Source organism: Chiroxiphia lanceolata, chromosome 3, assembly GCF_009829145.1.
Source record: "Chiroxiphia lanceolata isolate bChiLan1 chromosome 3, bChiLan1.pri, whole genome shotgun sequence".
Lineage (NCBI taxonomy): Eukaryota > Metazoa > Chordata > Aves > Passeriformes > Pipridae > Chiroxiphia > Chiroxiphia lanceolata.
In genome coordinates this window covers 94,225,879-94,253,062 of record NC_045639.1, presented here as the reverse complement: position 1 = coordinate 94,253,062, position 27,184 = coordinate 94,225,879, and the positions used below count along the sequence as shown (strand labels likewise).

Here is a 27,184-nt window from a genome sequence, read left to right as displayed (position 1 = left end):
GCTTGTCTTTTCAACGACTTTGACAGTCGAAATAATCAGGAGAAGCAATACGAATGTTAAGATTAAAGCAATTTCTTCATTATAGATGGACACTACATCTTAAACATGGTTCAACCCTAAAGATACCAAAATTCAACTGTAGTAGATTTATAAACAATAAAGTTTTATAGAATTCTATACAAAATTGATATAAAAATTGTTATAATTCAGTTTACGTACAATTTCTAGGTATACAGATGCCTATCCTCACAGGTAACTATTACCTATCAGGTCCCTTTGAAGGGAAATGTTCAAATGGGCACTGATTATAAACACCAGATTTTTCTTGGATATGAAGACATGAAGATGAAGTCAACTGAAGTTGTCAGGGACAAATAAGTCAAAAATGAAAAGTGGTCTAGGGAACGTAGGCTTTGCATATCAACATTAGCAAAACCAAAACAAACTAGAAAGGCTGCAAGGAGTGACTGTGTGCCTTGGGAAGAAGTTTGTAATCATTTAGGAGCTATTTCCACTAAATTTTTCCATTCAACATTTAGAAGTGCCAGGTATGCCATTTAGAATTCAGTTGCAAGAAAAAAAAGGGCCTCTACGTGTCTGATTTTTTTTTTTTAAACAGTTCCTTATGCATCTACGGTTAGATAGAATATCCTCATAAAAGAAAAGTTCTTATTCTGCTGTAGTACTTCTTAATTAAACAGTTAAAAATCCCTGTAAGAATCAAAATAATTGTGCTTTTATAGATAGAAAAAAGCTGTTGACAGTGTGAAGTGACCAAATCCAGGATTTAGCCACTGATTGGCCACTCAGCCATCAATTACAATTACTCCCTGAAGAAACAAGACCATAGAATGGAATTTTTACAGTAGAACCTTTTCAGAAGCTAAACCCAAGGACAGAAGTTGAGGTGAAGTCTTTAAATAGAAAGTAGTAAGATGGGACTACACTGGAACTACCTTGACATGGTGCTGTAGCTTAAGATGTTCATTTCCAGTAGACATGCTCTTCTTATATACACATATTTTGAAGTCTGTGTAAGGATATGGAAATAGAAAGAGTTACCTGAAACAACTTCTGTTATTCTAAGAAGCAGTAAGTCATATGTCAGTCTAACTCAACTGTAGTAAATGACCTCATCATTCTTATCAATATTCTATAAATTACATTAAACTAACATGGAGCTACTTGATTTTTCAGGAAAAAACAACAGAAACTACACAAAGGAGCATTTAATCAACACAGTGAAAAGTTTTGACAATCAATATAAGTTGTCCTCACTCTGCCTCCTCTCCAGTACCAGCAACATCACCAATTCCTTTCTTTGAAGATGCTCTGAGTGCCGTGAGTGCAGCCCAGAGTAATCTGGAGTCAAGTCCTCTTGGATTTAATACAAGCCCTCCATTAGTCTTCTATGACAAAACCTCTACAGCTCATCCACCTTAGACAAAGGCAGCACAGTTGATGTTATTAATAACATATTCAATATTCTGCTCTGTTTGGCTGTTTCCAATCAAAAGGAAGGAAGAATGAAGAAAATTCATCACTGAACAAGAACCTTCCAAGTGTTTTGGTACTTCATAAAAAGTCAGGTTCAGGAATCTTCCATTTTCAAGCAAAGTTTTATACAGCATGTCAAAAAGTATAATAGGCTCATGGGATTCTAAGTTAAGAGCAACAATCCATTAAGTCTTGTTCTAGGAAGTACCTCCTTGTTGAGAAAGTAGTCAAAAGCAGTATCCTGCTTCTATTCAAAGAAATTTTTTGTTTTAAGTAATATTTTAGTGACTGCTAATGCAAACTGAATTATCAAAATACTAAACATAGCTTACAGTACTTCAGATGTTCAATTACCACAACAGCAAAAGGGAAAAATCGATTAAAACTTTGAGCAGGACAAAAATTCAAGTCATAAAAAATCCATTCAATAAGATGCTCATACATGCTACTGCTTTGAATCAAGCATACAAGTGTTATGGTAGCAGATGGTGATGTTATATATGGTGATAACTTTTTTCTCCCATTGCTCAGGGACAAATACACCCTTTTGTTGGTATTTTTTGTGTCAGCCACACGTCTTTTCCTCTTTGCCTTGGTCAAAGTCCATTCTTATAACAGACTTGTTTTAGTTAACCTGTGAGGGAACTTCCCTGTTTTATTAACTCACTAGTAAACAGGACTTCTAATTCACAGAAATACTTTTGGCAACATGCAAAGTTAGTTGGCAAAAGTATACTGGAAAATGTCAATGAGAGAGAAACTGTGTTATTCCAGGGCACATCCTGCCTAGCTCTTGCTCACCAGAGGGTAAAGGCTGTAGGTGAAGAACGTGAGCTCAGCCACAGAGCTGATACAGAAGGTCTGCAACCACAAGGGGAGATCTTATTCTCTCCCATTATTTGTTTGTTTGTTTCCCACTTATTTTGTCTTTTCAGTGAATCTATGGAGTGGGAGACTTCCTGAAGATATTTTTCCCTCTTTAACCTAAAGTTCTGTATTATAAGCAGCTAAGATTTCATTAAAACTAGTACCTCATAGCATCTGTCACATGAAAATTCAAGTGAGTTATGCTTAGTTTGGAAAAAACTGTGATGTCAGAGGGATGAGGACAAGTATTGAACAGCTTCTTTGTCACAAAAACCCAAATATGCACAACAGTAATCAAAAGTTAATGGGGGAGGAATGGGCTCCAACCCTGTTTTATGCAACATACTCATCCTGACAGGTCCCTACAGATTCCCATTACTGTGTGTGTCAAAGTAAGAGCAAATCTCAATTAAAGAGTCTTATAGAAGTTATCTAGACTTTGATTAAGAAGTTCCCTAATTTTCGATAATTTTGCTCTTGCAATGTTTCATTAGTTTTAAATGTTTCAAATTTTCTTCCTCCAAAGTATGTCCCCAGACCAGCTAGAATTTAAAAGAGAATGTTTTCACATTTGTTGTATTCTAATTTTTTCAGTTGTATCAGTTCATCACACAGTGATTGTTGATCTTTTTGATATGAATAATTTGATAATTATGATCTGTAATTTAGGGTACCAGAGCTTTGTTAGCCTATCTTTTGCTACTTTGCATAGTATTGAAGGTGTTTTAATGATTTTGCCTTTATTACCTGTTCTATTAATGTCATTGGGTTTTCTTCCTATTTGTAACACATTTTAAAATCCAGTAGGTGTTCTAAAAATATTATAAATATTAATCTAAATACTTTAATAAGTACACACCAGGTAAACTTAACACGAGCCTTATTCATGGTTTATTTTAGCTTGCACAAGCAGACTCACTAATTTTAACACTTTGTTTTAGTGATCACAGATTCAGCCCCAAGACCACTCCTAGGATCTCAAGCCAAACTCCTGAACCTAACAGGTTTCTAAGTGCCATCTAACAGTCTCATGACCTCACTTTCTATACATTACTTTCAACTTTATGCCACAATCAATTTAACCTTGTTACAAGTTTTGTTGAGTCTTGACACTTAAAAACACAATAATGCAGAGTTTAATGAACTTATCTAGGGCATCAATTTTACCTTTCTCTTAAGTCTATGTTTTTGGCATTGTACTTCCGCTGAACTCAAATTTAGCACAAAATTATCAAAGCACCAAAACACAAAATACTTATTTTGGGCCATCATTCTCATGGCTACCATCGGAGTATACCACAACCATTTACAAATGGAGAAGAATGTGTTTTATCACTTGTATCAGTATGGGCTGAGCCACTGCTTTCAGTAGTCCACTGATTGGAGGGCATTACTACTTCTGTTCTTGACTATTTACATAATGTCATCTTTGATCTGAAAAAAACCCAATTAGACATGTTACTGACACTGACACAAGCAGTGGCTGAGAACAGTCATTTGTGATGTAAGAGAGATCAGCAGTTTAAAAGATATTGAAAAAAAAATCATTATTTTGAAGATGACACAAATATGAGAACTTCCTGAAGTCAATTTGCCATGTGGTAAATCCACTAACTTCACAATTTGTGATTTACATCATATAAAACTATAGGAATAGGGAGTTCCACAAAACCTCTGAGAACAGTGAGGTGAGCGCAATCGCATAAGTTATACCAATGGAATGCGGTTTTGTCAGATACTTTAGTCTTAGAACATTTTGTTAGTTGCTAACCATTAATGGCTGTGAGATCTTAAATTCTGCAGCATTTGATGCACAGAAATTATGATCATTAATTGTTTTAACAAGACTGTAACAGTAAATGTCCTTATATGATACCCATAAAACAACTAGCAATTTCCTAAATCTGTTAATCAAGTATTATTTTGACACAGAACTGCACTGCTGTATCTACAGACATACAAAATGCAAACTCTAATAGATCAAGTATGCCTTGTTTCTGCCTGTCTCCAGTAGCAAATGGGTAGTATAATAAAATAAATTAGAAATAAATAAATAAATCCAAAAAGTAAGTTTGCGGCAATACTCCTCCCAACATGTCCTCTCACATCTTATTAGTTTTTAGCAAAGGCTGTATTCAGGTTGTATCCTGTATCTATTCCTTGGAGTTTAGTAAATTACTATGTGGTTTTATGGGTTTAGATTGTGTTTGTTTTGGTTTCTGTTTGATTTAGATTTTTTAAATGCCTCCATCACTTTTGATTTTCTGAGTGAACAGTTTCCTTTAACCAGAGTTCAGAAGGTCCTCATTGGGTCAGAAGTGGAGTAAGTTCTAGTGCTACCAAAAAAAACAAATTCAACCAATCATTAGAAAAAACCAAAACAAAATGTAAACAAAACCCCAAACAAACAAACAAAAAAACTCCAACCAGTAAAATGATTTGGTATTTGGGGTTCAGATCAGTATTTCAAGAAAAAAATAAACACCAAATAACCTGGGTATAAGTAAAAAAAATCTGAATTGATCATGAGTTCCATGAACAACAGCTTGAAATCAATAAACCTACAAGGAGTATATTTTCTCTTTTCTTCCCATTTACACTCCCTTATCTCTCACATAGACCACAGCACACACAATCCAAATGGAAAGTCAAATTGCCTATAATATAGAGTTTATCTTTAAAGGAAAGGTTTAGGTTTTTTGTTAGTTACTATCTAAGTATAAAAAATAAGCAAAAGAAGATATGAGGGGCAGCTAAATCATTAAAATTACTTTGAAGTGCTGAGTATAGTCTAAGCACTTCAAAAAGTATCTCTGCTCTATACTTTAAAAGGTGATTATGATATTTAATCTTGCAAAACATGTAACAGAGAGTTATATTTTAACTTTTGTTTCATTCTCAATTTTCTTTTAAAAGCTACATCTCAAATATGAAGGAAATCTGCTACTGACAAGCATACAATGAGCAAAGTGAAGTACTCTTTAAGACTTGCAGTTGTTACAGAATTCTGGTAGAGGCTCCCAGAACAATAGTTATTTGATCTTCAAACAGACTGAACTCCACTCCTACTTGAGTTCTCACATTCGGGGGGATGGGGTTTGTTTCTCCTTTCTAAAGGCTTATTTTGCTAAATAAGCTATTTCGCATGCACATTTCAGTATGATTAAAGTCAGGAAAGGATGACGTGGGAAACAAAGTTTTGAGGATGGATGAAAATAAACCCCTAAAAAACTAAAAAGGAAATCACCACAACAAAACAATGCTGGAAAGGCTCACTCTTTACCAAGGCAAAGCCTGAACACATGTGCAGCATTGAAATATGTCCCCCTTTTAGTGCATCACTGTTGCCATTTGCTCTTATAGCAGAGCTGACTTGACAGCATTGAAGAGAACTGCAGTGTCCTACACATAACCATTCAATCACTTACTGCCTAATTCCTTTTCCCCCAAAATGAACCTTGACATTTTTAAATACAAATATACAGAATAAGATTTTAAAAACCAAGGAAGCTTCTGCTGGGGGGAAAAAAAAAAACCAAAACAAAGAATCAAACAAAAACCCCCAAACCCAAACAAAACAAAACACCTCCCCCCCCCCCCCCCAGTTTCTTTGTTCTAATTCTCAGTCAGTTTAGAAGCCTTCTTCACTTACAAGAACACAGGATTCAAGTCAACTGCCTCCCTGTGGGTGCCCACAGTCACCTAAGGAAGTTAAAGAGGACAATTGTCCAAATTTGCCTCTGCTGCCACCAGGGAGCTGCACATACAGAGTATATTTAATTGGCTGCATCATTTAAGAAATAAGCAAAATTCCACACATTTTGCAGCAGGGAGATAATTTCTCACAAGCTTCTGTTTCCAAAAGCAGTTTTTCATCTCAAAACAGAAATGGAAGGGGAGACCTGCCCTGCTTCATTTTGGAAAGGCTTGTAACTTCTCTCCAGCCTCCAAAATAAAATATTTCCAAATAAAAGAACTCAAATCTGTATAATAATTAAAAATTATCTAATTAGATAACATTCTCAAACTATGTTTGAAGTAAGAGTGATTTCCACTGAGATGAAGCATGTTTTTCTACTAAAGGCCCTTTCAGCTCAAATGGTGGCTTTCTGTAAAGCAGGGCACATGATCTAAACCTTAGATTAAGAAGCAGAGACACACATCTTGGAAATAACATAGGCGTGCAACCTGGGAATGCAGGGATGGGATCAAGAAAGCTAAGGAAGGCACAGCTCAAGTTCAATTTGGCAAGGAATGTGAAAAATAAGAACAGCTTCTTCAGGTACCTTATTCAGAAAAAGGAAGACAAGAAATTGCAAATTGCACACAATAAATCACAGAATCATTTAGGTTGGAAAAGACCTTTAAGATCATTAACCAGTTAGTGTCTTGTCAACTAGACCAGGGCACTGAGTGTCACACCCAGCAGATTCTTAAACACCTCCAGTAGGACTTCACATCCCTGGGCAGTCCATTCCAACGTATAACAACCCTTTCCATGAAGAATTTCTTGATCTTGTTGACATGGAGAAAGCTGAGCTACTCAATGACTTTTTTGTCTCTTCGTTCACTAGCAAGTGTTCTTCCCTCATCTTTTAAGTTTCTAAACCTCATTGTAATACTCTAACTTCTGCAAGACCTTTGATATAGTCTCTCAAAACTTCCTTGCTTCTAAATTGAAAAGATATGGGTTTGATGAATAGACTTGATGGACTTGATAGAGAAGAACTTGGCTGGATAGCTACATCCAAAGAGTGCAGTCAACAGCTCAGTGTTCAAATACAGATGAATAGGTGTCCCTCAGGGATCCATATCAGGACCAGTTCTGATCAATCCTTTTATTAAGGACACACAGTGTGATTGAGTGCAGCCTCAGCAGTTAAACAGCTGACAGGAGCAGTTCATACACTTGAGAGAAGGGACGTCATCCAGAATGATCTTGTCAGGCTTGACAAATAGGCCCATGGAAACGTCATTAAATTCAACAAGGTCAAGTGCAAGGTCCTGCAGCTAGGTTAGGGCACTCACCAATATCAACATGTGCTAAGGAATGAATGGATTGAGAACATCCCTGTGTAGAAGGATCTAGAAAGAGTAGTGAATGAAAAATTGGACATGAGCAGGCAATACGCACTCTCAGGCCAGAAGGCCAGCCATATCCTGAGTTGTGTCAAAAGCATTTGGCCAGCAGGTTTGAGGTAGGTAATTCTCCCCACTCTCATGAGACCCCAGCTGAAAGAACAGCTTTTACAATGATTATAGTGAGACACTGGAATAGGTTTGCTTAGGGAAGTTGTGGATGTCCCATCATTTGAAGCATTCAAGGTAAGGTTTGACAAGGCTTTGAGCAATCTGATCTAGTAAAAAATGTCCTTACTCATTGCAGTGGGTTGGAACTAGATGATCTCTAAGGTTCCTTCCAACCTAAACTATTCTGTGATTAAAATGCTCAACTTGTAGACAGCTACGGTAGTCCTTCAGATTCCATTGGAAAGTCAAAGGAGGCAGACAGATAGCTCTGCTTTGAGATTATTTCCCTTATGTTAACACAGACTTCTAATGACAATTGGCTTCTGAATTATTTAATGATTACAATCATTTATGACTAGCTCCGTCACACATTCAGGGAGCTAGTCAAGCACGGTCTTGGCACCCTAGCTGCCCAGTAGTACATTGAACAGGCAAAGATTTCACAGCCAACAGTTCTCTGGAGAGTTCTAAAGGAAGCTTTGATCAAACCAGGCAATTTTGGAAACTAAAGCTGTATCAGGAGAAGTAACTGTTTCATGTATGCCATGTTTTGCGATGGTGAAGCCCTGTAATCTGTAATCTGGTACTGCCATCCTCAGTAACAGACCATAAACTCTGTAGGGGGCTTGCAAGGCCTCAGGACCAAGGCTTGCTTGAAGTTCTCCAAACTTGCCTGCAGCTTTGCTTTGCTTGATTTAGCTGTGATAGAAATTTCTCTAACTGATAGGCTATCTAAGGGTAATTTGGTTTCCTTGTTTTTCCTTTTTTTATGATGGTACAACCATAATTTTATACTGATAGCTGTAGCAAAGAGTTACTCTTTGCAGAATGAAATATTTTTCAGTTGGCATAATGACATAGTTAAATAAACATGGGCCTGGTTTGAGACTTCGAGAAGCAGCGATACAGGATGTGATCCAGGGAAATACATGCATAGGAACAATAAGTGATGAGCCAAAAGCTTGGCACTAGAGAACTCACAGCTATGAACAACTCACCCATAGCCAACTACAGAAATGTAGACCTAGGCAAAGTAGGAGTAGCTAACATGCATGGGACACCATATTAAGTAAATATGGATAAGATATGGAACTGCAGACTATGGAAGAAAGAGCAAACATATAAAATTGTCTTAATTAAGAGTAGCCTCAAGAGCATCCTAAAGTGAGGAAGAAGAAAACATCAACTACTGCACCCAGAAAAGCAGGGGGAAAACAGTAGGAACCAAGAAGTGGGTGTGCAACTATTTTAACTGCATTCTTATTCTTTTTTCCTTTTCTGTAAAAATTTAATCTGGACTAATAAAGATTAGACTTCAAGCCTGATTAACAATTCCAGGCTTACATAATACACACACAGAGAACGTTCTGCCTCTTTTCCCATAAATAAGATTTTGTGCATCGAAAACTGCTGTTTTAAAATTCTTGTTACTTCAGGTTTACAGTCCACTGACACCATACATGTGCCTTGTCTTGTTAAGCAAGTGTAAGAAAGGTACAGATCTAATAAAGTCAAGGAGACTGTGCAACCTTCCATTCCTCCTATGGCCCTTTTCAGGTCAATCTAACAAGCCAGCTTCAAAGAACCTTAAGGTAAGATTTCTTGAAAGTACATAATGCATGAATAATTCAGTAAATATTTTAGGAAGTCTTGCAGCATATACAAGATGAAAGATTTCAAAGTGTTAAAGGATGCAAATAAAAAATACAGAGTTAGCAAGTACTCAAAGTGGTTTTGCAGACTCATAGCAACACACATAACCTAATAAAGTTAGTGAGATTACTTGGGTGAATAAACAGTATTTAGATAGGCAATACACAGTGGTCCAATAGCATTGCACAAAAACATGGAATTCTAAAATACACACGGCGAAGATTATATGAGAGATTTGAACAATTCTCAAAAGTTTCAGTTAAAATGCAGTGTCAACATTATGTGTACTACAATCAACCTCCTCCTTTTCTTCACAATTAAACAGGTGAGTGACTTAACAAGCTACTTGATTCATTACTTAGCAAGATCAATGTCTTAGTTAAAATTTAGACATGTTTGTCTAATATTTTGTTGCAAACTTCCATATATCTTCCTTATTGTCCAAACTGCAGAAGAAAAACATGAAAGGTTATGCAAATGAAACCTCCAATATATGGGAAGGATATGAATAACAAAGTAATTCAAAGTACAATTATTAATGGTTTAGTTCAACAACAGAAGATGAAAAGCAAGGTATGTGACTATATTTATATGCTAACTATCCATCTAACACAGCAAATTATGCAACCTTTAATTAATCAGGAAAACAGCTGCTGGCTACAGTAACATAGTATATCCAACTTTCTATTTTCTATCGCAATAACCCACAGGTTTTATTCCAGAAATATTGAATCAACCCTGGATCAGAACTACACCCTTCACCAGTTTAAAGAAACAAAAATCTGCAAACAATGACTCCAGATGAAATAGAATTTTTTTCTATTTTCTTCTATTTTTACAAGAAAAGACATAAAAGTCCGAAGTCATCTTTGTCATTGCAAGCAGAATTGTAATAAATACAAAGTAGTTATCAACAGTAACTCTTAGTAAGCTGCAGAGACTTTTTTGTAAACACAGAAATACAGTTTTCATAATAAAAAGAGATACTACCTTAAATTAAGGACAATAGATAGCCAAAACATATAAGCAATACAAAGACTACTACAAAGCAGAACCAGCATGTCTGAAAATGCACTTTTGTCATCTGAGAGTTGAAAAGCCCAATGTAAATTTCCCTGATTTGTACTGGCCAAAGGAAAAAATAACTTGCTTTACAAATAAGACCAGAAATGAAGCAAGTCATAGTCAGATTCATTAAAATCTAAGTAAGTGTCAGCTACATTTCATCTGGGACCATCCTGAAGGTAAGTTAACACTACTGAATATATCCATTAACTAGAAAAGGAAGTAGGATTTAACTCTTCAAACAAATAGAAGCCTGGGGATAAATGCATCAAAAATCTCCCCTGACTAATTTGGCAACATGCACAAGACACTGGTAATATTTTAATTTCCACACTGGTAAAGAGGAAAATACTAAGTCCAGAAATGAAAGTTCAGGCAAAAGGAAGTTTGAATGGAAAATAGACTCCTTTTTAACTACAGGCATCTTGATATTCAGCATCAGTTGCTGTTTATAATAAATTTAGAGTGGTGGCAGGGACACAGGTTACTTAGCTAAAATTATAACTCCGGCAAATCTGTAAGGCTATGAACAAACAAAGTTATTCCCCCAAATCCCAGTTGGCTGTAAAATGGAATAAACAAAAATGCCAACTCTGTTGAGTCACATTGCATGTCTTGTTTCAGAAAAGCACTTGGAGATGTGTTCTATAAATTCCTTATGTAGATAAATTAAAAAAAAAAAAAAGATATAACACAATTTCAGAATTGTTGAAATTTTGACCTTGTTTTTTTCTCAAAATTTGCTGCACCAAGAAATATTTTAACTTAAAAAACTTGAAGTCCAGGTAGAAGAACTGGAATATTTTGAGCAAAGAAGAAAAGTTAGTCTTTTTCTATTTAGTAAGTGGGATTTAGCTTGGTTTTGGTTATTTTGGGGGATTTTTTTTTTAAGCTATCTACAAGCTATCTACTGGTTTGCAAGACTTTTATATCATGCTACACATCTGTACTGGTTCCAGCTGTGACAGAATTAAATTTCTTCATAGTACCTAGTATGGGGATATAGTTTGGATTTGTGATGAAAACAGTGTTGATAACACAGAGATTTTTCAGGAATTGCTGAGCAGAGCCTACACAGTGCCAAAGCCTTTTCTGTCCTGTCAACAAGCAGGCTGGGAGTGCACAAGGAGCTGGGAGGGAACACAGCTGGGACAGCTGACCCCAACGGACCAAAGGTATATTCTATACCATAGGATGTTACACTCAGCAATAAAATGGTCAGGAGTGGAGTTTGGCTAGGGCTGCCATAGCTCAGAGATATTTGGAGTGATGGCCTTTGTCTTCCCCAGTAATCATCATGTCTGATGGAGCTCTCCTTTCATGGAGACAGCTGAACACCTGTCTGCCCATGGGAAGCAGCAAATTAAATCCTTATTCTGCTTTGTTTGCATGTGCAGCTTTTGCTTTAACTGTTGAACTATCTTTATCTCAACCCACAAGTGTTCTCACTTTTGCCCTTCCTATTCTCTCTCCCATCCCATTTTGGGGGCCAGTGAGCAAGTAGCAGTGTGGTGCTTAGCTGCCTACAGGGGTTAAACCACAACACTGTTGTTAATACTGATTCAGATCAGTCTGAATTACTGACTGCACTTAGAGAATCTCGACATTTCAAAATACTCTTGCAGTGTTAATAGCATACAAATAGCCATACAAACACACAGTAATGAAGGCAGATAAGAAAGATCATGAAATAGGATATTAATATCAGCACAGTTGGGATGATGATCTTCTAGGATATAGATTAGATTCTCCAGTATTTTAATACTCGATAGCAGAGACATAAAACCACTGTATTAAGTTATTTAGGCTACGAAGAAAGAAAAACAGTCCTATTACAACACTAACTTTCCACTTCTACAACCACGTTATAGTTTTACATGCTACAACGTGCTGTTCTGGTTTAGAACTGGTACCACATAATAGCAGAGAGGACTAACTCCTGCATTCTTTCCCTTAGGAAGCCTACTTTTACCAAAACATTCCCCTATTGGGTTTGCGATCTCAAAGAGCAGCAGAAGAATTTTGTGGAGGGAGGTTGCTAGTCCACAAAATGATTACAAGGTATTAACCCCTGACACTGTGTTTGTGACTGATTCGTGCACCAAGGACAGAGACCACAGTAGTTCTTACATGGATCAATAAATCACTAGAAGGCATAAAATAATCCCTCCCAGAATCACAGGCAGTCAAAAAGACAGTTCCATGAACTTATCTTAAGACATGTAATTCCCTTTCTAAGGGCTACTAGCCACATGAAGGATGTCTTTCATTAAGGATTGTGCTGGAATGATCTAGCTAGGATGTAAGCTGGAAAGCAGAACACAGCTGACATAGCTTATAATTTGACTAACATAATGGTCAAAGCTCTTCAAAATTATTTTTTCTTTAGATGCAAAATTCATGGGCTCATAATGGGACCTTCAACATTTAATTTTACTTTTCTGACAATTCAAGTAAGGGGTATTCCATCACAACTTTCAGTACAATGTCTTTTTTCTCTAGGAAAGAATTTCTAACTATGAAAATTCTAATTAGGAAATTTCTGCCTTTGGATAGTTTAAGAAAAAAGCTTTCCTGATTTCTGACTCCTGGTCCTTTGAATATTACTGAAATACAGCATTTAAACAAAAGGAATTGCGCTTCTTTTTTAACTGATGAAGATTCATTCATACACTTCAGAGCAAAAGCAAATTACTTTACCTATCTAGCATCACAAAATCACCCTTATGTTTGTCATAAATTTTCTGAATACATGTAGGATTAAAAATAAGTTTATTTAGCTGTTTTTGTTAAACTTTTTTGATCTGTACATCACTGATATTCTAGATTAGCTATCAGACATTTACAGAATAGTCTCACAGCACTGCCAGACCTCTTCTGCCCTGAGATTTTGCTACTCTTTATAGCATGTTCGGACACATGAAATATCATGGGTTTTTTTAAACTGCATTGTGATTTCTTTCCTGTACAGCATCATTAACAGTCATTTAGATTGTATCATTCAAAAAAAATGTTATTTTAAAGAAAATTTGCTAAAGAAAGGAAAAGGTTTACTGTTTTTTTCTTTTCAAGGACTGCATTTGACAAAGGAAATTTATACCTTTGTCAGGAAACAATTACTGCCGTTCCAAAGAGGTGCAACTACAAATTTCAGCCTTAAAAGGTCCCATTTCAGTCTGTGCTTTCACTCTATAAAGCTTTTGGTTTACTTCATTGCTACACATAACATAGCTGAAAGGTCTAACAAACACCTCAGTTTGAAAAGGACAACCAAAATAGCGTGATGGTGCATCCCACCCCTCCCCCTCCCCCTGGCCACACTAGGATCTGAGAAATACTCATTAGGCCTCAGCCTCACCTGCACCTGGGTTAAGCTCCTTTTGAGCTTGTCAGAAATACTGTCTGTTCCTACGAATTAGTGTTGCCTAACAAGCTCCTCACTTCTTAACAAACAGCCTTGGAAACTTTTTTTCCTAAGTAAACACCAAAGTGGAATAAAATTTTTTTTCTCAAATTTTCAAACAAAGTTGCCAAACCAAAGTGCAGCCAGGATGAAAGATTATTAGGACTAAAGCCCACTCTTGCAGCCCTATAAATAGCGGTCCAGAATGAGACCCCTTGAGCTCTCCTAGACTGCAGTGGACTGCAACCAGCATCTCCCTCTGAGCTGGGACACCTCTCAGAGATAGTAAACTCTCAAGTAGTACAAGTAAGTAGTAGAGTGAACCCTGCCAACGAACTTTGTCCTGCTGTTGCTTTTATATTAAATCTGTTTTTTCCTGATACCTTTGTCAGTGATTTTTTAAGCAACTTTAAAACACACATTCACGACAAATACCAAGCAAGAAGTATTGTACTAAAAATAGAAAAAGAAGTATATTAGTCTATTAACAGACAAAGCTGTCAAGGTACCAGAATACCAGCACTTCCTATAATATTAATGTTAGTTAAGTTTTCTTACCAAAGAAAAGCTAAGAAAAAGGCAGTTTAAAAGGATGAAACCAATAAAATTTGCACTGCCACTTTCTCCAAAAATCACAGCAAAACAGAGAATAGTTATAAGTTCGTGAGCAATAAACTGAATCCTTCCTAAAACCCATGCAACAGAATATAGCACAAAATGCATAGTTTTCAATTTCGTCATCAGATATTCTTATAACCTTTTGGACCTTTTCAGAGCTGAATATACTAATCCTGTAATGTTCACAAGTCATATTCACAGTTTCAGATCATTGAAACAATCAAAGTTTTTCCAATCAAAACTGTTCCAGTGATTGAATCTTCCGGTGGAAGGTTCCCTGCCCATGGCAGTGGGAGCATTTGGAGCTGGATAGCCCTTAAGGCTGCTTCCAATTCAAACCATTCTGTGATTCCATGAAAATTAAATACTATCTAATAGATAAAAGAGCACATATGACTAAACCATAGAGATTAAATGGCTGAAGATTCAGTAAACTACTCATCTCACACTGAATAGTAGGGGATCATTATGCATACAAGTTGCATAAAGTCAATATTTCCTTGCCAATTTAGCTTCCTACTGCAAACTTGAAATATTTGCCTCAGATTATTCAGTTTGTTTTGCACACACCCATTCCCAGAGAGTCACTGCTCTCACCGTAGTACTGCAGTTTGTTGGTAGAACTACACAGCCATTAACTAGACTGATGGACAACATGTAGGAAGTAGTGTTCAAGTGCTGATCCAGCACAAACAAATTTTTACTCTTAAAAGAGTAAGGTACTTTGGTACTTCAGGAAGGGGAAAAAAACACAAACCAAGAAACACTAGCTTGAGTCCAGAGGTCTGTTGTCTTGCCTGGATCCATGTTGACTGGAAAAATCACAGTCTCGGGAAAATTACCGTGGCAAACTCATAGTATTATACAACAGATTAATGTTTTCAAGTTTGTTGAGGAAACGTTTCCAATTTTTTGTTTGCTTTAAATAGCTGAAAGTATTGAACCATAGAACAATATAAAAAAAGGAAACCACACCAAATAACAGATACTCAGGAAGAACAACAGCAGCAGGAGGGGGAAAAAAAGAAAATTTCTTCAAAGACTACACTGTGGAAGTGTATCACTACTTTCTGCTGTTGATGCTGAAAGGGATTTAAAAAGAAGCTTCAGGGAAGATGCATCAGGCAGGATGAGGTGACTGACAGTATAAATGTTAATGTTGGATGTGAGTGGAAAGCTTTGAGAAATCAAAGAACAAAAGAAAAAAGGAAGTGCGGCTGGAGGGCAGAGGATAGAGGGATGTTCAAGAACTCTTCCTTTGGCAAAGAAAATCTGCTGCTGTAGAACAGAGGTCAAGGAAAGGTACCAACATCAAGTCCAGTACATCTGGCTTGCTATTTAAACATCATCTAGCAATCCTATAATACAAAATATGATCAGAAGAAAAAAACAAACATCCATACCCTAAAAGCTACACCCCCAAAAAAACGAGATAGCTTAAAATGAATCAAGGATTGTTAACTTTAGAGGGCAGTTTAATATTTAGTAGCAGATATTAGTATATCAAAATGTAAGCTGACGCCCATGATGTTTCATTTTACATTGATAATCAGGAATGTACCATAATCAGTTTTCTACATTCACTATTTTTTTCAGGATTCCCTGAATGGCAGGCCATGCTACTTTGATAGAAGAAAGATCATATAACACTTCTAACATGCATTACTCAAATTAATTATACACAGGCATAACAGTTCAGACACTGGTGTCATTTAAAGAGTATTTGTCTCTTGCCAAATATATCCAAGTGTTCTGTACGGGAGAAATACTTCTGACTTTCCAAAGAAAACTTCTACAATGATAAAGCACTGCTGATTTTTTAAATTCTTTATGTAGTCCTCGAAGTATCTTTTGAAAAAATGGTTTGTTAACCTCATTATAGAAAGCAAGAATTAAACTAATTTTAACAGGAAATCAAGCAAAATCGTACAAGTCCAAGTAGTTTGTTATTCTCCACGTGGAGTCCCTGCAAAGGCTAATCAAAGGCTATATCATATTTTCTATGATATAAACCACTGCAATTGTACAAATTACAGAAAGATATTCTATCCCCCAAGTCACGAATTCCATTGCTTGAAACTTATATTTATATACCCAGTGATGGTAATGGTCAATAAATCATTTAGCAGATTAAGTTGACAAATGCTATGAACTGAACTTACTACTGAATTTCATAGTTGTTTTCACTCATATAACCACGTGTTTGAAAATTCCACAGCATTTTTTTTCCAGAAATTAATAATTCAAGCTCCCATCAGTTCTAGAATTTAGAGTGCTGATATAATCACTGAGAAAGATGAAAGTATTATCAGTTAAAAATACTAGAGGATCTCAGAAATGGACATATAAATCTGGTGAAGTAATGACATAGTAAAGAAGCTCACATTTCAGCCTAAGAAATCAGTAACTGCCCAACTACATCAGTGTCTTGTTAAAAACTCTCTGGTCTACTGTCACAAAGATCTGATTTAGTTAATGTTAATATTCACATGGTATATAGGTTACAGCAGGCTAAATCACATAAGCACGAACAATCTGCAAGGGTTTACAGCACCATAATGCAGTTTTACTTGCTCCGCTCTTAACTTATTGCTATATTGCAAGAACAGAAAGGATCCAATTATGTCATTGGTGCACAGGAAGCGAGGTCACAAATGAAGAAAATACTCTACAAAATGCATAGATCAGAATGTCAACCCAGGGAAAAGGATGTAGTGTTCTCTCTGCTAGGGATACCACCTATGGGTGTAACTTCAGAGGCCGTTCAGTTGGCATTGACGTGGTTCACACGCCTTCTTCTCTAGTTCAGTGCCCTACCCCCTTTCGCCAGAGAGCTGAAGAGAGCACCCTGGAGACAAAATGGGTGAAACATCACAACAGCCTCCCCTTTGCTCTGCAAAGCACAGGCTCAGCACTGCACAGAATCTAACCCAGCATTAAGTCTTTTGAGAGATGGGAGTCGTTGTTGAAATGCCAGCTTTTACCCCACATGATCACATTTAAAAAAAAACCAAACTTTCTATAGCAAAAATAACTTTAAAGACACTAATCAATTTATTTTTTTCCATTTTATGGAATGGAAGAATCCTAATTAGATGACATTTTCCTATTCAGAAGAAAAAGTGGCCTGTCACAAGAATTAAAAAAAAAAAATAAAAATCCTAAACTACTGTTTTTACAGCCCCCCAGAATATGGAAAGTATATATAAATTAGTTACCTTCATAAGTCCCATTGTTTGAATTTTTCAGACTTACTTCATTTGCTACCATAGACAATTAGTACAATTACAGAATGTTTTTTTTCACACCTTTACATAATGATACAAACATTTATTTTTTCTTTCCTGCTCTCAATCAGTTAGAATTCTTTAACTTCTTAATGTGATGGACTTTTCTGCTTCTATACAAAAAATTCTGTTACAGTTCACTACCGCAGGCACCATTAAAGACCCCCAGATTTTATTTTTTGAGCGTACTGTCCTTACCAGCTGACACGTAAATAAAACTTCTCTCCAATTAAGATATTTGAAACCACATTTCTCAAGCTCTGCATTATGACCCCACAGAGTCCCAAACTCTCAGCTGACAACAGCCAGTAGTACTTCAGTGCTCTTGCTTTCAAATGAACAGCAATCCACTTAAGAATAAAACAGCTAGTCAAAACCAGGGATAAGGAGATACTTTTACACTACTTTAGGGATGGGTAGCTGGCAGAGTGATTATAAATACATGTACTGACTGGTCTGTATATTCCTCTGTCCTACAGGAACTGAACACCTACCTACTCACAAAATCACACAGGGGCCAGAAAGTGTCACTATTTAAAACAGGTGGTTTAGGGAACAGTTTCAGGAGTTCTTGAACTATGGGGCAACTCAACTGGCTATTACAGCAGAAATCAAGCCAAGCCTTCACAAAAAAAGCCTATCCCCTTACTGCTGCAATTTCTTCCTGGACCCTCAGTCCACACTGCCTGTCTGTGCACTGAGACATTGTCACTTGAGTGACTTTCACCACTTTTTCCAGAGCTGGATGTCATATTTTGAAGTCGATTTAAAGTTCATTGAAAATGCCAGGTTTACAGCCCTAAATCTGAAAGGGGGCAGTGTTGTTTAACCAGGGAGTGGTGCTCTCTGTCAATGTTAATTACAGCTCTTCCTGCTGGGGTTTTTACAAGAAAGTAGGCCAGTAGGAAGTGTCATTATATTACAGCCTGTGGCTCTGTGCATGTGTTCCTAAGCTGACAGTCAAGAGACGTCCTTTAGCCTTTTTCACTGTCTTTTTCAATATGAAAAGCAAACTGCTCAGAATGCATAAAAGGATGAAATATGCTATTGCATGCATCTGCTAGAAGAGAACGATACAGGTACATAGAAAGCAACTTCCTACTGAGGGAACAAAACCAGTTCCTGGTGTGTTCATGATATCTGATGTTCTTTTTCAACTTACCTAATAAAGCTTATAAAGACTATTAAAATGAAATTTTCTATCTTTCTGCATAACCCTTATTTAAGTTAAAAAAAAAGACTGATAAGCTGATTTACCAGGTGTCCCCCCAGGAGCTCTGGGGGACAGAGGAAGGGAGGAATAGCTACCGCAGAGAGACATATTGTGAGGTACTACTGATCCCCAACAGAAAAAGCTCAAAACAAAAAAGTTTGTTAGTCATGACACCTCCTATGCCTCTGTCTTTCACATTTAGGTAACCACCTCAATATGGATATTAAATTCCAAAGATACTTTAAAAAATGCTATAATTTCAAAACATTAATCAGATAGAAAGATATGTATCAATATGGAGTGGACTTCAGCACTGTCAAAAAGGGAGATAAAGTTTCAAGGGTCTGTGAGGAGCTCCAAGAGAAACATGATCAAAAATTCACCAAGCATTTGAAGCTACGTGTGGTCTCTAAGTTACTGTGACTTTCTCTAGAGTGCTGACCAATGTAATAGATTTACAAACTTGTAAATGCTATTCCTAATAAATAGCTGCAATCAAACCGTACAGATTCAGTTCCACATCAACTGCATAAATAAAAGTATTTTTGGCACTTAACTTATTGTAGGCAACTTTTTCAGAATAAACACTTTCAACCTAGGATTGTATCTGTGAAACCAAAACAAAAAGACTTGCTATTTTGGAAGTAATCTGAAACTGAGCCTTCCGCAACTTCTAGTACTTAAAGTCCTGCATTTTCTGTGAATAAAAAAAGACAGTACTAAAAAAACCCAGAGACGCAAAGATTGAAAACACCACCACATACTCAGTTTGAAAGAAATCCAGCAGTAATATTCTGAAGACTCTCATTATCCAACAAGCAACTGACTTAACTATATCCGTTGACTTTGCCAAAGGTTGCAGATCTCTTAAAACCATTTCTTAATACTTCGAGCTGTACAAAAAGCATCAGCCCAGTTTAATGAGCTTAATTCTTAGTAGACACAAGAACACATGAAATGCTTGGCCTGATTCTTACCAAGAACTGAGTCATCACTGCAGTCTAACACCTTCCACACCGTAAGATTCAACTGATTTTTAAAATTTTGTTTATATATACTTATATTTTTGTTGTTGTCTTCTAATTTTTCACAAGAAGATTAGTGATTAATTTTCAAGACCAGTTAGCATCTATTTCTTTTCTCGTTTTTATCATTATACCCGTTTTGTTAGGCATTGCCTAAAGAAGTTTTCAAAAGAAATAATTTGGGAAATAATAAGAGAACTATTTAAATGTAGTCATCTCTGAATCCAGCTTTGGAAACCTGACAAATTTAATTAGGAATTACAGCAGAAATTGAAGTATCACAGTAAATGAAATTTTAAAATCAAGACTATGGCACCGTTATTGTAAAATCTAAGTGTGCTATGAAAAAAAAACCAAAACCTAAAGTAATACAATATCCACTGATTATTGAAATCCCCAAAAAAATTGAAACATCTCACTTCAACGTGAACAATGTGTATCGAGTAGAATAAAGACCTGGTAGGAAAAGAGTTCTTACCTTCATAGATAGCTTTGAAGCCTTGAGCACTGACAGCAAAATCTGTGGTGAAACAGAGGGTGAGGATAGATCCCGTGCTCACAATAGATGATGGAAGCTGAAATCCAGATAACCTGTGCAATAACAAGGCACAAATTACTATAACTTTTAAAAATAAAGCAATCATTAAGTGCAATGAGCATTATGATAAACATCATATTTCTACATTTGAACTGCTAATGCATTTCACCTGATGCACCTCTAAACATTCACTGCAAAATTTCAAACATGTCCTTGAGCTTTTTAATGCTCCTATGTTAACACATCTATAGACTCTCCAACAGAGAACACTGAAAGAAAGATCTGTTTGTACCTACTGGAGAAAAAAAAAATTATTAGGATTAATTTTATGATGAAGACAGGTAAATTTAGGACACCCAGAAGTAGATACCCAGACCTCGACTCACAAAGATATCTTGTACAGTTTGACACAGCTTAGACTATCCTGTCTATCCTCCAGGTGCTGCTTTAGAAAAACCATTGAGCTTATACATTCAATGTGATAAACATTGACTGACTGGAAAACACACAGACAAACAAATAAACCCACCACACTTCCATTTAAGAGCTTCAGAAAAACTACCTTATATTTCCCATCTTATTAGCAGTCTTACTTTTATACACAAAACGGAATTTTGCAGTATTGATTACACAATTTCCCCATATTTTAATTAATTTTGAGGATAAAATGGATTGAAGCAAAGAGTTTAGATCCTTTACTGAAACATCACTAAACACAGTTTGTTAGCCCTGGCTGATACTACAGAGATGTTGAGGTTTTTTAAATAATTAATTTCTCATGAGTAAGATGCAAGACACCATTACTATCTCAGAAACACAAAACTATACTGGTAGCTTACATCACTAGTTAATTTCTGTATTTTGCAATAGAAGTATGTTATTGAGTATGTATAGGACAATCCCCCCAGAAAATCAGCTTTTGCTCAAATTTCAGCCTGAAAGAGCTTCTTGGACATTGAAACAGATCACAAAACTCCCTAAATAAATAAACACAAAAACCCCACCAAAAATGCTTTGATTTTTTTTTCTTAATTTGGATGGATAACACAATCCATGCCTTTAAAAAAAAATCTTGCCCTTGAAATTTATTGTGTGATGTAGCTATAGATCACTAGTTGGCATCTGGAACTACAGAAAAGAAATAACTGTAAACAACATACAAGTACAGTGGTGTCACTGAACTAGACCTTCTTTGCAAAATTAGGTTTATTTGAGACCACTTTCATATATAAAAAACACATTAGAGGAACTCCATGCTTAAATTACACCAGTCAGGTGGTTCCCCACCTCCTTCCAATTTTGAGTTTTGGCAAACAAATAGACTCAGATGAGTCAGAGATCAAAGTGAGGAGAGCTTTAAACACAGATGAAGCCATACAGCTGAGGCAACATAAGTCAGCAAAAAGCTTTCTGCAATTTCTTCCTTTCTTTTTAAACAACCTTGTCTCCCATGTGATAATTAGCTGTTTGCTCTAATCTTTTTACCTTGTCAGGCTAATACTCCTTTTCCACCTCATTTCCTCCAATTCCAGAAATAACCAGGTTGATTTTCCCCTCAGTCTTCAAACTGCAGAACTACCACAAGGCTTGCCACATCCTATGTTCAGACACTTGTATGTCCTCTCACCTTCACTAGACATTGCAGTTTTTAGGGAAATGTGCCTCTTGTTCCATTTAATAAATTAGAGTGGTTATCACTTCTGCCCTACATCTGGAGTGTACTGTAAGACAGTTCATTATTAATTTAGGGTATGCATTTTCTGATCTTACTTACATGCCTCTTCCTTGAGAAGAGATTCAAAAAGTTCTTGTTTTAAGGGGTGGTTGTTTTGGGATTTAATTTTTTTTATAGCATTACAGTATTTCCAGGATCTAAAATTTCTTGCTAAAACACAGGAAACTAGCATGCATTGTAGGGGAAGGAAAGAAAATCAGCTTGAGACACAGAAAGACAGAAGCAGCTAGCTTCAACACTTCATATTACATAAGAGACCTAAAAAAGACCCCACAACAAAGACAAAAAAAGTTATATCAAAACTACAAAGCTTTAGCTACCTCATTCCTGATCAGTGTTTTCTCCACTTGGTTTAGATTTGGTTCGTATAAATGAACTTATCTGAACAGTGACTGGACATCCTGAGTTCTTGTTATGACTTCTAGACAAACCTGCTTTGATTTTGTAATAATAGGTATCACTCCTACAATACAGATTCTTAGGCTACCAAGTAAATAAAATAGTTTCTATAGCATCCTCCTTGAAATACTACAAGATCAGTCTTTAGGCTGACACTGCAATTCACATTAAAGGAAGACAAATATATTCTTTTATATCTTAAGTCAGTGCACTTAAAGGTTTTGCAGACATAAGAAAAGACAAGTATGTGGGGAAATTTCAAGTGTATCAATGTGAAGTGTATTTTATCAAGGTCTTTATACTGCAGTAATACAAAAAAAGCTTATGGAAAAGTCTTGAATAGAAAAAATCTGTATTTCAGTCATTCATCAGACTACCTAGGTGCCTCTACAGTAGCCTTGTTGCCTGAAATATTTCTGAAAGCATCTTTTTATAGTATTCTGATAAATTCAGTGAGATCCAGTGCCATAAAACTGAGTGCAAACAAAACCTAGACAGCAGATGAAAATCTATCATGTTATTCTACAGACATTTCCAGAATTAAAACACTGCTAAACCTACTAAGTCATTTTCAACACATACACACACTCCCCCAAGCACATGTTTTTGCTAAGCGGTTATAGCTCATGAATCATAAAGTGTTTTGTACACTTACTTCATCATACAGAAAAATCATGCACCTTCATGTGCGGTTTGACTGTGAAAATGCATCTTGGTAATTAATGTGCAGGCCTTTACTGCAACCAGAAAGGGAACTGTTTAGACAGACAAGTGTGTGTGCTAAAAAGCAGAAGCATTTCAAATCCCTGTGCTAATAAAATTGTCATTTGATAAACTTGCACTTCTTCATACTGAGCATATGGTGATACTTTAAGCTTAAAATATTGCTGCTTCCTTAACTTTCAGCAGCATTAATCTGCACAAAATGCACACACTAAAATACTTTTAAAGCACAGATGGAATATATTTTGCTTGTCTGTACAGAAGAAACAGAACTTGTAATAGAAAACACAGTGGTACATTAGTACTGAGTTTATTTGAGGGGAAAAAAACAAAACCGAATCACCACATATTTCATTCTCCATTGTAATTTCACAGATCAGCCATTTCTACTGATAAGGTCTATAAATACACAAGGCTTTTTTTCAATAGCATAGTAATAGATCCATCTAGCTCCACAGAGAATTTCTCCACTCTCTACTTGTGAGGGCACATTGTCAGCCTTCCGAGTACTAAACAGTGTGACAAGAGCTGTAGGGGATTGGAAATATTGTTAGGGGTCTGTTGCAAATGATGCATAAGAGGCTGAAGGAATAGATTTCTTGAGTCCTTAAAAGATGGCGGGTTACCTTTAAAGGGTAGAGATTACTGTTGCCTTCAGCTACCGATTGGAGTGACACATAAAAAAATCCTGGCTTTTTCTAAGTGCAGAGAGGATGGGAAGCAACAGGTAAGGTGAAATATAACAAACACACCTTTGTATTAGAAAAACTCACTACCATGATGGTGGTGATATATTCGAACTGGTGCACAGAGCAGACCTCGCATCTTCATCCTTGGTGACAGTAGAAACTCAATAATGCCCTGAACAGCAAGATCTGTCTTCAGATTTGGCTCCAATGCCAGCAGGTAGTAAGATTAAATAACCCTCCTAAACCAAGTTATTCAATGAATCCACGGCCAATAAGGATGGCATGGGCACAGTCCCCATCACAAGCAGCTGCCATAAGAAAAGCAAGAACACTGCAGTTTCCAAAGAAATAGAGAAATATAATCAGATCAACCTAAGAATAAGTTTTGCATAAGTTTATTAGGGATTGTACCTTTAGTGAATGTAGGTGTAGTTATGAATATTTACCAAGTCCTAACTGCTCACAAAAAATCTGATAGGCCTACAATCTTATCTTTGTAGGGCTTTTGAAGACAACCTTGACAGGAAGCTTTGCTCCTCTCCCTTACAATGAGAACATTCTTGTTCCCAGAATCATTAGATTTTATTTTTTTTAATAAACATTTTGCACTGTGTTCATGATCAAAGTGGTCAAATTAAGGTTTCCAAAGCAGCTCCATCAGAAACAGCTATCCAGCACAAAGAGCATCATATGATCAGACCCTTTAACAAGAGTATGTACTGATTTCACAATTGCCAAAAACCAATGGGCAGTTGAAAAGGAAAAACAGAAACATTTTCACCATTATATTAACTTGTTTATTTATTTCTACAGCTGCCTATAGTACAGTGATGTGTTCAGATTACCACATGGCACAACATTTTTTCAAGCTTTAATGAATTTTCTTCTGAAATTTAAGGGCTAAAAATCCCTCAAAAATGTAGAGGGAAGGAGGACCCTGCATCCATGAGGTCTGATTTTTTTTTTTTTTAAATCAGGCCCATGAAATCTACAAAGGCACATTATTAAAATTGGAAGGATAATCGGATCTGTTAAACATGTTTACAGTTGTGTCTGATGTATACACACACTAACATTCTCAGAAGTAACTAGAGTCTTTTTGGCTAACACAAAACATTCTTGCCTAAAATTAGCTATCAGTTGTGTCTTGCAAAAACTATTAGCCAAAAAGATCAATGTTATTAATAATGAGATAAATTATAAGGCTAAGTTTCAATTTTGGCAATACAATTCAATTTGGGCAAACCGTGTGTAAATTACAAAAATCTGAGAGTTTTTTTTCCCCTCTCTCAAAATCTGCATAAGGAAAAAACCTAACCTTTTTGCCATTTTACCATGAATGGATATAGGTCATTATCTGCTACAGGAAACATCAAAGAACAGTCTGCCATCCATGTCATATCTTCTCAGGGTTCACATACTGTTCTTAAAATTGTCATTTAATGTAGAGGAAATCCATAAGCTCTTTCTGTATCAAAATCACGTTAACATAGGAAAACACAAAGTTAGTTGCAGGTGATACCTCATCACTTGCAGATCAGAAAGCAAGGCAAGCCAAAAGGTACCCTGTAGGACTAAAGCTTTAGGCTATCTATTGTCATTCTCTGGAAATACCTCACTGCATCACAGAAGCTGAATACTAAGTACAACTCACCAAAACTCTTCAAAATGTGGTATTTCACACTGGCAATAGTGGGAAATTATTCTAAAATCAAACTGTTAGTAAAAAGCAAGCAAACCCCTTCTGTATTTCAGGCCCCTGATATCACCAACAGTGAGTGATATGTATAGGCTATTAGGCATCTGAAGAAAAAGCAATCAAGATATGACTCTACGGATTTATTCTTGATTTTATTAATTTATCTATTATTGCCTCTTTGGTAGGTTGACCTTGGACATCAACCAGACCCCCATCTAGTCAGTCTCTCTGGCCCTCTTCAACTGGATGGGGGGAGGAAACAGTATGGAAATGCTCCTGGGTCAGGAGAAAGACAGGGAGATCACTTAGTAATTATTGTCAGGGGTCAAACAGACTTGTCCTGGGGAAAATTACTTTATTACCAATTACAATCTGTTTGGACGCTGAGAAACAAAGACAAATTAGTCAAAACCCTTCCCCTACTTGCCTTTCTACCCAGGCTCAACTTCATTCCTCCATTCTCACCTTATCCATGTCTCCCCTTAGATAGTGCAGGGGAATGGGGGCTGAGGTCCATCCACAGGTGCTCTACATCTCCTGCCTCTTTGCACTTTTACCCTGCTCCAGCGTGGGCTTTCCACAGGCTGTGGTTTCTTCAGGAAACATCCTCCACCTGCTCCATTGTAGCCTCTTCCATGAGTTGCAGGGGAATCTCTGCTCCAGTGCCTACAGCACTTCCTCCTCCTTCTTCTCTCACCTTGGAGGTCTCACAGCTGTTTCTCTCATTTTTTGTTCTCTCTTTCTCTCTGTGATGTTTTCTCTTCTTTCTTACATGTATTTCCCTGAAGTGCCCCCCCCTTGGCTGTGGACTCAGCCACGCCCTACAGTGGGTGGGTTGGAGCTGCCTGTGTCCAGCAAAGGGCAGCCCCAGACTCTCCTCACAGAGCTCTCCTGCAGCCTCCGCTGCTGCTGGAGCCCTGGCACCTGCACCCAGTACAGCCTTGATGATACGAACAGAGAGCACTTCAAAAGCATCATCTGTTGAAGTGCACCTCAATTTATGCATTAAAAAGTCAAATCATTAATATGTTATCTTAGTAATTAGCAATTAGAATCAGTTTAAACTACCTGAGTATCTGGACAGAAGAGGAGCTACAGCAGTAATTTACAAGAAGGTGGTAACTCCAGTTATTCAGCAGAAAACAGCAGCAACGCTATGAGAGCAAACATGATTAGAGGACACATATCCACAACATGACCTTTTATGAAGTCACTTGTTGTCAGCAATGAGAAGAGTTACCCACAGGTTAAGACACCTCATCGTAGATAAAACTAGGAGACCAGCGCATCTATTCCGGCAAACCAGGTTTTTACCCACCATATATAGAACCATCGAAATCTTTATCTTAATAATTTACACCCATTCTGTTGCTTAAAGGAAGTGAAGATTTAAAATCTGACTGAGATACTATCTCAGACATAAAGGAATAAGAAAATACTATAAGATTAGTACAATACCCATAATTTAAACTGATTTTCTATAAAAGGAAATATATATATAGTTTATATTTAATCCCACCACC

At 36.6% G+C, this 27,184-nt stretch overlaps 1 protein-coding gene across 4 annotated transcripts in view; it reads right to left on the bottom strand.

Annotated features, from left to right (window-relative positions):
* The window catches only part of CSMD1 (CUB and Sushi multiple domains 1), a 1,084,078-nt gene that overhangs the window by 721,492 nt on the left and 335,402 nt on the right, over nucleotides 1–27,184 (bottom strand). For all 4 annotated transcript variants that reach the window (XM_032681799.1, XM_032681800.1, XM_032681801.1 and 1 more), the window contains exon 3: nucleotides 20,357–20,469. In XM_032681799.1, coding sequence (XP_032537690.1) covers nucleotides 20,357–20,469 — 113 coding nt within the window. The remainder of the gene's footprint in view (nucleotides 1–20,356; nucleotides 20,470–27,184) is intronic.